Source organism: Pipistrellus hanaki, assembly GCF_964339955.1.
Source record: "Pipistrellus hanaki genome assembly, chromosome: 3".
Classification (NCBI taxonomy): domain Eukaryota; kingdom Metazoa; phylum Chordata; class Mammalia; order Chiroptera; family Vespertilionidae; genus Pipistrellus; species Pipistrellus hanaki.
In genome coordinates, this window is record NC_140505.1 from 141224752 (window position 1) to 141237824 (window position 13073).

At 48.9% G+C, this 13073-nt stretch overlaps 2 protein-coding genes across 13 annotated transcripts in view; one reads left to right on the top strand and one right to left on the bottom strand.

Moving 5' to 3' along the window:
- Positions 1 to 137: 137 nt before the first annotated feature.
- ZNF740 (zinc finger protein 740) lies at positions 138 to 10722 on the bottom strand. Of its 7 annotated transcripts, none has more exons than XM_084877328.1 (8): positions 10583 to 10722; positions 9485 to 9808; positions 7863 to 7991; positions 6975 to 7124; positions 6541 to 6630; positions 5720 to 5843; positions 5278 to 5396; positions 138 to 3368 (listed from the first exon to the last, which is right to left on the bottom strand). In XM_084877328.1, exons 4-8 carry the CDS (start codon positions 7056 to 7058, stop codon positions 3279 to 3281), a joined length of 507 nt encoding a protein of 168 aa, XP_084733454.1. In that variant the 5' UTR covers positions 7059 to 7124; positions 7863 to 7991; positions 9485 to 9808; positions 10583 to 10722; the 3' UTR covers positions 138 to 3278. The 7 variants fall into 7 exon arrangements, with proteins under 7 accessions (XP_084733454.1, XP_084733457.1, XP_084733451.1 ...); XM_084877331.1 differs by having other exon boundaries at positions 7854 to 7991; XM_084877325.1 differs by lacking the exon at positions 7863 to 7991 and adding an exon at positions 8764 to 8890.
- CSAD (cysteine sulfinic acid decarboxylase) overlaps positions 10211 to 13073 on the top strand; it is a 28213-nt gene continuing 25350 nt past the window's right edge. For 2 of the 6 annotated variants that reach the window (XM_084877316.1, XM_084877314.1), the window contains exon 1: positions 10211 to 10322. The gene's annotated coding sequence lies outside the window, so the exon portion shown is untranslated. Of the gene's footprint in view, positions 10323 to 10547; positions 10688 to 13073 lie in introns of those variants that run through there. The other 4 variants (XM_084877315.1, XM_084877313.1, XM_084877312.1 and 1 more) reach the window with 3 other exon arrangements.

Here is a 13073-nt window from a genome sequence, read left to right on the forward strand (position 1 = left end):
TGCTTGCCTGTGGAGAAGGGGAGTTTTAAGGTGGCGGTTTAAAGGGTATTGAAATTGTAGGATGGTAATATGGGGGGAATATCACGTTGGTCCCAGTGAAAAAAACTCCCCACAGGATATTCCTTTCAAAGATGAGATAGTATGTAAAAAAGCCCCATTTTCTTTTTATTTAAATATCCTAAATATATCACGAAGGAACATACACTGCACTTTAATGGTAAAAAGATACAAGTTTATAACATCTTATAAAAACTACCATTTAAAAGTGATCTTGTTCATCTGATAACCCCCTCCCCCCCAATAGCAAAATAAGTATATTAAAAAAAAGAGAAAGAGGGTGGGTGGTGAGGAAGGGTAGGAGGGATTAAGAGAAAAGCCCCAGAGCTTCAGTGGAGGCAGAGTCTGAGGAGAGGGTTAAAAGTCGTGGAGGGACTCTGCGTCTCTTAACCCTCCCATGTCAAGCCATGGGGCACAGTCAGTAGCTAAGTGATGACAAGAGGCTGTTGGGGTGGACGGGAAAGACTTGAGGTGCTGGGCAGGGCAGGGCTGGCAGGGCCTGGTATGGCAGTTCACCCAGGAACTGGGGCTCCTCTTCCCCGGGTCCAATTCCAGATCCTGGTCTCCGAGAGCCTGCCCTATCTCCCTTTCCCTTCAGTCCACACACACCTGAGGCATCTTTCCAGTGCTAGATCCCTCCCAGCACACGGAGGGTGGGGTGTTTGGCCCAGGAGCCTTTGCGGCGGTCTGTCCATGGTTTCCCTGGGGTGTAAGTGGGCTCCTGGCCCCCCTGGGCGCTAAATCACTCCTTTCACCTCTTTGCTTCCCTCTCCTATCCATCCATGGCCCCAGAACATCAGCACCTGGACAACCCAACTGGCCACTTGCTCCTGGGTCTCCCCCACACCCAGGCGTTGGCAGGAGTGGTTCTGGTATGGCTCTACATATCCACTTCGTTTCCCCCCTCCCCCCGCCCCCCTCAGGCAGGAAGCTGAGGCCTGCTGGGGGCCAGGGCACATCCTGACCTAAACACACATTCACACACATAGGGGCATGGACCACTCACGTGCTTCTCTCCACACCCGCCCGCCCACCCCAACCCCCACCCCAGGGAGCGGCAGGGAGCGAGGCCCCCCATTTCCAAAAGCGCTCTTGGGAGGACAGCTTTCTAAATGTACCCTCCTTCCCAGAACACATTCCCAGAGGCGAGCAACAGACACATTCCAGCTGGAGCAGAGCACTCTCCCGGAAGGGGCTGGCTCACATGCAGAAAAATGCCCTAACAGGGACCACAGGGCGGGTTCTGACACAACCCATGTGAGTGGCAGCCTAAACCACTGGCAGCAAGCACTTTCCTCAAGGTCTCCCCGAAGGATCTCAGACGCTCTCAGGAAAAACCTAAAAGGGTCATGCCCCTCTCCTCTTTCCCTGAAATGCTCACACCTCAGAGGCACGGAGGACTGCCCCACTGCTCCCTGCTCTCTTCCAGGACAGGCAGCAGCCAGGAGCATGGTGCTGCTGTTCCCTACACTTTCTGGGAAAGAAATCACATTTCCCAGAAGCCACATGATCTCCACTGACAGCTTGGTCAGGTTTATCAAGTCTCCATGATCACTCCTCACTCCACAGGGCAGGGAGGCCACAGAACGCCGGCCACAAACCCCAGGACCTTCCCTAAGGATCCTTTCCTCAGCAGGAAGAGGGGTTTATTTCACTTTAGAAAACTCATGTTCACAAGCCCCTGGCATACATGAGAAACATCTACGCCCCACTCTGTTCAGCCAATCTAAAAACAAAAACAAAACAAAACCTCTACAACAAGGCCCTCCCGCTCCCTAAGATGAGTTCCTCAGGTCCTGCCGGAATCTTACACACCCTCAGGTCTGGGGCGGGGGAGGCTGTGTCTTGCTCACCCTCCCCTGAGCAGAGGCCAGAGAAAGGTTTGGCTCAATAATATGCCATCTCCAAACACACACACACTCACACTCACACACACCCCAGATCATTTTTTTGAGGGTGGATAGGACGGTGTTGGGAGCAGAGAGAAGCAAAGAATATGGTGAAGAATAAAACCTACATTAGGTTTCATCCTGTCCTTTCTCTGCAGCTCTTTTGCTCCCCCCAGTTCTCTGTTGGGTAGGGACGGCCATCAAGAAGGAAGCTGAGATCTTGCACTTTGGGACGAAAGGCCAGATCCCTATCTCCTCTACCTGAATACAGTGATAGGACTTGGGCAGAGAGAACAGCTCACACTGCTCAACAGTCAGGTCAGGGGACACCCAATTCCTGTTTCCAGAACAGCTGTTACTCAACTTAGGACTAGTCTTGGGTGGTTCTAAAGAGGGCACAAGGAGGAAGAACTACTTTGATATCCATGACTCCCCGCTCAACACCCGTTTGGCTTAGGAATCAATGGCGGCGAGGTAGCCACAAACTATTTCCAAGGTCGACTGCCCAGAGAGAGAGAAGGAAAGGGCTTCATGAGCCACTGTCACCCAAGTTTCCTCCAGAAGGCACTTAGGCTGACCCCATTAGGTACCAGTGTGGCACGGTTCATCACATCCGTGGGCACAGCTCTTAACTCTTCCCCAGAGGATATATCAGGTACCTGTCCACTCTTCTCGGATCCAGCCCTCGTCTGCTCCTCCTACTGTTCCTCCTTTTGTCCCTACAGTGTATAAGGAAGCCAAAGTAAGCTCAGCTGCCATCCCTGATCCCATTCTCCTTCAAACAGGAGGTGAGGTGCAGGGCTGTGGAACACTGAGGATCAGTTGCAACTAGAAACTCAATCCAGGAGGGCTGGACCACACATCGTCCCTGTGGCCACTGTTCCATGCCTCCAGATTACCTGTATCCACAGTGTACCTGCTGAAAATGCTTTTGGATTAAAGAAGAACAGGACAAACAAATAAACAAATCCCTCTCCCAATCTTTTTCATTTCAGCTGCCAGTTGGAGTCCAAGGTTTTGGGAGCCATTTCAGTCTTGGTCCTGTACCTTGAGTCCCCCTACGTATGACGTCAGCCAAAGGTCCAGGGACTAGCTTTCCTGCCCAGGAATGCTGTAGGAACTTCCCCGAGATACTCATAGTGTGTCTCAGATTATTTACAGAGCGGAGGCTCCGGGGCTGCTGTCCCCTGAGGCACTCTTCCGGTCTCCTAGGTCCGCTCCTCCAGGAGGGGCCAGGCACACACGGGGTGGTGGTGGGACCGTCAGACCAGAGGAGGGTGTGTTCTTCGGTAGATTCTTCTCAGCACTCCCACCACCCAGGGCCCCTTGCGCCTATAGAGAAAACTGCCCGTCGGAAGTCTTGGACTGGCACCCTTGGCACATCCGTTTGTGTCTGAGTAATCGATCTGTCCGAGAAAAACACTGAGAAGAAAGGGAGGGGTAAGTGCCTGAGAGGAGAAACTCAGATACCTGTTGGTTAGACCCGTCTTCCCCACACAGGAGGCACAAAACCAATTCTATGTTGCCCCAGGATTTACACAGATGGCATGAATGCATAGTGGTTAAGAACAAATAAGCTGAGAAGTGTGAATTGTGGCTCTGCCACTAAGAACCTGTGTGACTCTGGGCAAGTTACCTGACAGTTTTCAATCTGTACACCCATCTGAAAAATGGGGCTAAAAGTGCCTTCTCAGACTGTGGCTCCTTTATTCATCAAATTTTTATTGAGTCTCTGCCTCATGGAGCTTTCATTCTAGAGTTCTGAAGATTCAATGTAAGCTCATGGAGCAAAGCTTGAGATATAGTAAAGCATACAGGAGGTGTTATCATTTCTTATCTCCTGTTCTTTGTTTTGATCCTGGCTCTTACATTCTCATCAGATCAGATACTGATTCTAAGTGCAGAGATTATATTTCTTCTTCCAGTTCTGAAGTTTGACTGAATTCTGACTCTGCCTTGATCTGCTGTGTCCTTGGGAAGCTTAACCTCTTTCAATCTCAGTTTTCCCACATGTGAAATGAGGACAACACATTATAGAATGAATGTAGAATAATCTATGTCAAGGATGCTCTCATAGTGCCTGGTATAGATTAAGACCTTAAGAAATGCTATTATTATAATAATTTTTTATTATAATTACTAGAGGCCTGGTGCATGAAATTCATGCACAGGGCGAGGGGGGGGGGGGTTGTCCCTCAGCCCAGCCTGCACCCTCTCCAATCTGGGACCCCTAGAGGGATGTCTGACAGCCCGTTTAGACCCGATCCCACCGGCAGTCAGACATCCCTCTCACAATCCAGGACTGCTCACCTGCCTGCCTTCCTGATTGCCCCTAACCGCTTCTGCCTACCAGCCCGATCACCCCCTAACCACTCCCATGCCAGCCTGTTTGTCCCCAACTTCCCTCCTTTGCCGGCCTGGTCACTCCTAACTGCCCTCCCCTGCAGGGTTGATCGCCTCCACATGCCCTCCCTTGCAGGCCTGGTGCTTCCCAACTGCCCTCCCTTGCAGGCCTGGTGTCTCCCAACTGTCCTCCCATGCTGGCCATCTTGTGGTGGCCATCTTGTGTCCACATGGGGGCAAGATTTTTGACCTCATGGGGACAGCTAATTTGTGTTGGAGTGATGGTCAATCTGCATATTACTCTTTTATTAGATAGGATAGAGGCCTGGTGCATGGGTGGGGGCCAGCTGGTTTGCCCTGAAGGGTGTCCGGGATCAGGGTGGGGATTCCCTTGGGGCGTGGGGTGGCCTGAGTGAGGGGCCTGTGGTGGTTTGCAGGCCAGCCACGTCCCCTGGCAACCCAAGTGGAGGCCCTGGAATCTGGAATTTATTTACCTTCTACAATTGAAACTTTGTAGCCTGGAACGGAGCCAAGCCTCCTGTTTGCTCTGTGGCTGGCAGCCATTTCTGTTTGGATTTGTTTACCTTCTATAATTGAAACTTTGTAGCCTTGAGTGGAGGCTTAGGCCGGCAAGGGCAGGCAGAAAGCTTGGCTTCCTCCATTGCCTGGGAAACCCAATCGAACCTGGGATCCTTCGGTCCGCAGGCCACTGCTCTATCTGCTGAGCCATCTTGGTTGGGTTTATTTGCATACTTGCTCTGATTGGCTGGTGGGTGTGGCTTGTAGGTACAGCAGAATGATGGTTAATTTGCATATTGCTTCTTTATTAGGTAGGATTCTAATGGCCCCTTGCCTAATCAGAGAAACACACCTTACCCTGAGGTACTGACTTGATCATGGCCCTTTGTTGGGCTGGGAGTGGGGGCCGGCCCGGTTCTTTGGAAGGAAAAGTTTCTGTGGAGGGTGGATGGATGACATGTGAACTTACCTGATGACACCGTTCACACTGGTAGGGCTTTTCACCACTGTGCACACGCTTGTGACGTTCCAAGTGGTACTTCTGAATGAAGCGCATATCACATACATCACACTCAAATGGCTTCTCACCTGGCCCAGGTGGAGAGAGAAGTTAATATCAGGAGGTATACATGGCAGGGACCTCGTTCTAGGTATTTTCCCAAAAATTTTAACTTTTGGCAATGTGCAGACACCTAAGGGGGAAGGGTCCACAATGCTGTTGGTCTCAGTGACACTAGATATGGTGCCATGCAATCTCTATCTCATTCATTTACTTTTCCCCTTTACTTCTAATACCCTTTAAAACAAACCCAACAAAAAATAACATAAAATAAACCTAATAATACACACACACACACAAACACCAAACTATTGACTATTCTCCCCTCCTTGAATATGAGCAAAAGACTTACCAGTATGAATAAGGATGTGCCTCTTGAGGTGGTAACTGCTCCGAAAGGCTCCAAAACAGTGTTCACAAACAAAATTTTTGGGAATCTTTACTTGAAAAGAACCATTTTGTTCCACTACTACAACCTGTGGGCAACAATCAGGCATGTCATGAGGCTACCTCTCTGTCCCCTTCTTGCTCCCATTCTACTCGGTCTATTTCCAGCTGCTGGACAAAGTGACTCCTCTGATGCTGTCATCTCCCATATCCCTTAGAGTTCAGAGATCCTCCAGAGGGGGGAGGCCTAAGCTGCCTGCCTTGTCAAACTCAATATATATACATTTAGATCCTCACCTGAGCATATTCTTCCATTGATTTTTAGACAGAGTGGAAGAGAGAAGTCAAGACAGAGAGAAATACAATGTGAAAGAAACCCACTGATTGGTTGCCTCCTGTATGAGCCCTGACCAAGGCCTAGGCTAGGAAGGAGTCTGCAACTGAGGTATGAGCCCTTGACTGGAATCGAACCTGGGATCCTTCAGTCCGCAGGCCACTGCTCTGTCTGCTGAGCCAAACCAGCTAGGCAAATTCAATATTTGTAATGGGACTTGAGGTGCAGTCTGCCTGTCCTTTTGACACAGGATCTCATGCTTCTCTGACCTTCCTTCCCTTACCATGGATACTCTGCAGAAGGTAGAGGTGAACTACCAGGGTGAACTACTAGGGTGACACACTCATTGGCTATGAGGGACCAAAACATCTAGGAAAAGCTCAAAGTTGAGCCACAGACAAAAGATCACCCCATTACCAAACTACCAGTTTGTGGATAACCCCATTACCTGCCTTTTTAACAGTCTTTTTTGAATGAGAGGACTCAGCCAAGCTGTCATGGTCTTTGCGGCTCCGGGACTTATCGCTGTCTTTTCGGTGGCCCTTCGAATACAAATAAAATCTAGACTCACAGTCCATCTCAGAACCCAAGACAGGAGACCAAATGCTACTTTTAGGCAACTTGTAAATGAGAGTAAACCACCTGCCCAAAGGTTAAGAGAAAGTACTCATCCATTTCTTCCCCAAGTACTCTGGTCTTAAGGGGATGTAGGTATAGAAAAGACCCTCCTTTGTTCTCTAACATACCCATACTCATTCATTCCCCAGTGGGATCCCCTTATCCCACTTCCCTAAACAGAAGCACCGAGGAATCAAAGCTTGGCATCTCCTGGCACAGAGCTCGGGCCACCCGACCCCCAGGTGCCACAATGGATTCCACTCCGTACCTGACTGGAGTACCTCAGCACATCAGAGCTACCTGTCCGCTCTCCGTTCTCGGCCTGCTTGCTGGCCATCTGGCTCAGCATCATCTTCTTGCTGGCTGGAGTGGGAACCAAACTCACACCTGCTAGGCCTTCACAAGCCAGGAGACTTGCCTAAGTTGAAAGGAGATGAGGTGTCAGGTCACCTGGCAGGGCAAAAACAGGCTGCCACTCTCTACAGAACTACCTTTTACTCCTATGAACAAACTACTTCTCTCTAAGGAATGCCCCTCCTCACTGCGAAACCCTGCTTCCTTCAAGAGTCCTCCCCGGCTCATCTCACCTGGAGTTACTTATTTTGTCATCCATTATTTAGACATAATAATCAAGTATTATTGACACTTTTATCATTAGCACTGCGCTAGGTACAAAGCAATATGTGCTACATATTACTCTGAAGTGTTTCTGGGCCTTGGAAGTGGCCATAAGAGTCTGTCCTGCTGAACCACTGAAATGGGAGATTTCTAGAGGAACTTCCTCCTCCTCTCAATAGCACTCAGCCTCACAGACCCCACTGGCGCCAAATATATATCCTATCAGGTTCCACAAATGTTTATCGATAAAATTAGGTTATTTCTCTCTTTAGATTTTTAAATCCCTTAAGTGTACCAATTATAACAGACATAAAAATTAAACCATTTGGAAGGATTTGGGAGTTGAATATACAATTTCTGTTCATACACTACCAGGCCATTTATGTATGCGCATACCCATATTTTTTTCACATTCCTTGCTCGACGTATAGATTTTTAAATTACATAAGCAAGGAATGTTTAAGAAAATGTCCTCTTTCCACTGTTACATTCTTTAAATTGACTGTTTAGCCAGCACTAGAGACTATACTTTTCTTACTGAAGAAACTTTTAAGTAGTAGTTGGTCAGCAAACTTCCACAAGTGTGACTTATAAAGAAATTCCTTTTAGATGATCAGTATATCCTGGAACCCCTTCTTTCACCTTCAAAGAGTTTGGACTAAAGGATCTGGAGGTAAAAAAACAAACAAACAAATACGCAACAACTTAGCCTTGCTGTTTGCATCATATAATCTTGGGCAAATTACTTCACCTCTATTAAGCCTAAGTTTCCTTAAATGCAAAATATTCATCATAGTATCTGCCTTCACAGGGTTAAGAATTAAACTAGGATGTAAAACGCTCAGCCATGCCCCGTGCAAAGTTAGTGAAAGGCAGTCTTCTCAGAACAAGAGTGAACATGATGCTGTGAAGGGGGTTGCAAACAGACAAAGGAAGAAACTCAAGCGCTCCTACTCTGTGTGGAGAGGAGGAGGCTATGCATGCAGCCGGAGGAAAGCCAATTACACTGCAATCAGGCTGTCATCCGGGTGAGACTGGTAGGGGAGGGTCCCTGGAAGAAAACTGAGAGAGGCTCTAGAGGGTCCCTGCACATAGCTTTCCTCCCCAGACGAAGGAAATATACCAACAATAGACTATCAGGTCATCCTCTCTCTCCAATCCATCCTGTGTCCTCACAATGATAATTACCTTCTAACTACAGTGATGTCACTCCGCTCTTTAACATTCTTCAGAGTTCCCAGTCTTTACAGAATAAAGTCTAATTTCTTAGCAAGGCATAAAAGACACTCTGCTTAATTCTCCAGGAAACAACTCCCTCACCCCAATTTTTCCATCCATTACTCTCTATTCTACACCCCCTCCCACCTCCCCCATTTAAACCCTTTCCTCAACTAGCAAACTACCTGTAGCGCCCCCAACCTCATCACATCATCCCATACCTCTACGTCTCTGCCCATGAAGTTCTCCTTGTCTGAATGCCCTGTTCTGATTAGTTAGCAAAATCCTATGCATCCTTCAAGATTCATCTTCTTTTTCCATCCGGCAGAGGATGTATCCTTCTCTCTTCTGCAGTACACATATCTCAATTATTGCACATTCCTTCAGTCAACAGATTCACGGATTCTCTACTATTAGCCACTATGCAAGGCAGTGTGAACATAAAGATATATAAGGGACTGTCTCTCAGTCTACCCCCTCCACCCCCCCACCCCCACCCAATACACCTAGCCTAGAAGCTTGCTGGGGACTGAGACATCTTATTCATGTTTGTATCCCCGGCACAATGCCTAGCATCTAACAAGAGCTCAATAAATTCCCATTGAAAACAAAACAAAGGAAGCATTCACACCACTGTTTACTCCCTCGTGCCCCTCAGCAGCACTTAAACGTACCAAGTGTAAACTGAGTACCTGTTGCTTTGCAAAGGTCCCATCAGTGCCTGGGATGCAGTATAGCCTACCTCCTTCATTTGACTGGAAACTCCCTGAAGGCAGGGGCTGTGGCCTGTCTCCTTTCCTTCCTCTAGATCTCCCCCTGGTGCTTAATACAGAGCTTGGCTCACTGGGTTGGTCAATGTGTTGACTAAGGCAGCGTTTAAGAGTGAAACTGCGAACGCGCTTCCCAGTTATCTTGAAGGTGGAGGATTCTAGAGCTTTTTACCTGAGCCATGCCGATTTCTCAATGCAACCCCAAAGTTCTGGGTTTTCTTGATCCACCTTTTCCTCAAGACACAGTTGTTTGAAGAACTGTCACCAAACCACTGTAACATCAACTCCTTCATGTCCGTTTAGTCCTGCTGCCATACTGAACTGCCTTTGTCGTCAAATAAAACTCAGTGTCCTCCAAACGAAGATAGATGTTTCAAGAATTCCTGGGTTCTGCCGGGCTCCTGCCTATTGTCTGAGGGGGGGAAAAGTGTGCCAGTTTCGATTTTCCAACTGAATTTTCTCGATGAAGTTCACGATCTGTTTCAGAAACCTGAAACTAGAAAGGGAGATGGGGCTGTTAGGTGCATCATCACCCTCAGGCTATACAACCTGTAGTGACCTGAACTTTGTGTGTGTGCGCGCCGGAGTTATCTTTCTAGGTCGAGAAGAAACTGGTCTCCTAGTGAAGGGGGGAGGGGACAGTCAAGAAGAGCCCAAGGAACTGGGGTCTCTAGTGGAGGAACCGCCACGGGCCAAACGCTTGCATTTGCGGTCTTAGGAAGGGAAGAAGGGAGCTGAGGCCCTCAGGGGCTTTTGTGCAGAGAGGGCCATCCGCGAAGCTCTATGAAGGTGGCCAGACCGCGGTGGAGAGAAACTGAGGGGCTATCACTGGGCACTTGGATCGGAGGCAGAGACCAGACTGGCGGTGTGCGTGCAGAAACTCATTGCGGAGGTGGAAGGCAGGCATGCGAGGACTCGCGCGGCGCTCCCCCCTCCCGCCCTCCCTCCAGCCAGCCAGCCGGGGAGCCTGGAGACGGGATAGCGACGCCGAGCGCCGAGGAGCGTGCAAGGTGCGTGCTCGCGCCCGCCTTCCCTCCACGCGAGCCCCCCTTTCTTGCATCGGTAGCGCCGCGGGCGGGCGCGCGGGCGTGGGCGGGGGGCGGTGCGCGCGCGGCCTCCTCCACTCCCCGGGGAGCCCCCTCCCTCCCCTCTCCGCGCGCCCCTCCTTCCCTTCCCCTCCCCCTTCCCGCGCAGCGCCCCACGGCCTGCGAGCTGCCGAAGCGCCGCCGCTCGCTCGGACGACGCTGCGCTCCCCGGGGCGCGCTCCTACCTGCCGGGCGCGGCCTCCAGCCGGGTCCCCCCCGGCGCGACGCCCGCTCCGGGCCCAGCACCCCGTGCCAGCCCCGTGGCCGCCGCTGCCCCCGCCGGGACCGAGGCAAGTTTACAAACACCAACCCCGGGCCTGCTTCCCCGGAAGCACTTTCCCCTCCCCCCTCGTCCTCTCCGCTACACGGCGGTTCCACTTCCGGGCTCGGGCGCCCGGGCGGGGACGGCTAGCGGAGGGGTGAGGCCGAGGACGCGGGCATGGGGTGTAGCTGGGGAGGGAGTGGGCGGTGCCTCCGCACAGAGAAGAGGCTGGCGGTGCGGCGCATGCGCCGTGGGGCGGGCGAGGCCCGCGCGGCCATCTTGACTGAGGGCAGGAGCAGAGGCCCTGACACGACTTTTGCCGGGTACTTTTGGGAAGGTTTTGCTAAAGTCTCCTCAAAAACAGCGCCGGCGCTCCACCTACGTTCTTCGTAGACGTTCTCTCAGTCGCTTTTGAGCCTCGAGCCAGAATAGTTCGTACCCCACCTTTTCCCACCTAACTCGGTCGAGGTTGTCGTTACTTGATTTAGTTGGGAGAGGAATTAAGTTATATAAATGTATGTGTTTTAGAGAAAGGAAGGGGGAGAGAGGAACACCGGTGGGCTGCCTCTCACACTTAGGCTCCACCGGGATCCAACCGCCACCTAAGCATGTGCCCAAACCGGGAATCGAACTCGCCACCCTTTGGTGTACGGGGTGATGCTCCAACCAATTGGGCCACACCGGCCAGGGTGAGCCAGCTTTCTCTGCACACACCTGATGTGTACACTCAACTACAATCTGAAAATGGGAGCCCCAGCGGTGCAACCCCGGGCCAGGCATCCCTGGCCAGGCTGGTGACCTTATACCGCTTCCCCCTTTAAAAAAAATAATAAATAAAATAAAATTTTAAATTATATATATATATATATATATATATATATATATTTCATTATTAATTTTTTACAGAGAGGAAGGGAGAGGGATCGAGAGTCAGAAACATCAATGAGAGAGAAACATCGACCAGCTGCCTCCTGCACACCTACCGTGGATATGCCTGTAACCAAGGTACATGCCCTTGACCGGAATCGAACCTGAGACCCTTCAGTCTGCAGACCGATGCTCTATCCACTGAGCCAAACTGGTTTCGGCTCCCAGCCACTTTTTGCACATAGGTTTCATTTCCTTAAGCAGTCCGTTAGTTGAGCCATTAACAGCAAGTTTTTTTGCTCTTAGGATCATAAAATTGAGATAAAATGGAGAGAGAAACTGTCAGCAATAAGTTTTTTCAAGTCAGCTCATTTATTTTAAATTTAATTTATGCAACAAAAGGATAAAAGGCAAAAAAAAAAAAAAAAAAAAAGTGTACTTTTCCTCTTTTACTATCCCATGCTCCTGAAGGGAGTCATTTTTGTCAATTTGGTATATGTACTTCCAGGCTTTTTCTGCTTATACAAAAAAGATAATTTTTCATTTAGAATATTTTTTTGAGCACCTACAGTGTGCCATTCAGTGTATTTTAGTCATCTAAGTGAGTTCACATCTTTAAAAAAAAAAAATTAAAAAATATACACACACACACACACACACACACACATACACACACATATATACTAGGAGCCCATTGCAGGAAGATTCCTGCAAGCAGCCACCCCACCCACGCTTTTCCTCCCTCTTCCTTTTATGCTGTCTTCAGTCTTCACTCCTCCCTCCCTCAGTGTATGCAAATTAACTGCCATATTTGTTGGGTTAATTTGCATACTTGCTTTGATTGGCTGTGGGCTTAGTGAAGGTATGGTCAATTAGCATTTTTCTCTTTTATTAGTGTAGATATATATTGTTGTTTTTGTTGTTGTTGTTGTTGTTGATTTCAGAGAGGAAGGGAGAGAGAGCAAGAGAGAAATATCAATGATGAGAGAGAATCATCAGTTGGCTGCCTGCTGCACACCCCATTGGGAATTGAGCCCAAAACCCAACTGGGAATGAGCCGTGACCTTGTGGTTCATAGTCAGTGCGCCAACTACTGAACCATACCAGTCAGGCTCAGTTTAGAATTGTTGCATAATATTCCAACTTATGTTTGTACTTTAGTTGCATTAGATATATTTGTATAAAGGATATGTGCATTTTAAATTTTAACAAATTCTGTGAAATTGCATTTCAAAAATTTGTAAGAATTTGTGCATTCATTCAGAGCCATGTGTGAATACCTCCATTTCCTACAACCTTGGCAATACTGGATGCTATGAATTTTTTATACAGTTGCTATTTCGATAGGTGAAAAATAGTAATTTCATTGTTTTAATTTGTCATTAATAGTGAAATTGAGCATCTCTTGTTTTTTTAAAAAAATATTTTTATTGATTTCAGAGAGGGAGAAGAGAGAGAGACAGAAATATTAGTGATAAGAGAAAATCATTGATCAGCTGCCTTCTGCATGACCCCACTGGGGACTGAGTCCACAACCTGACATGTGT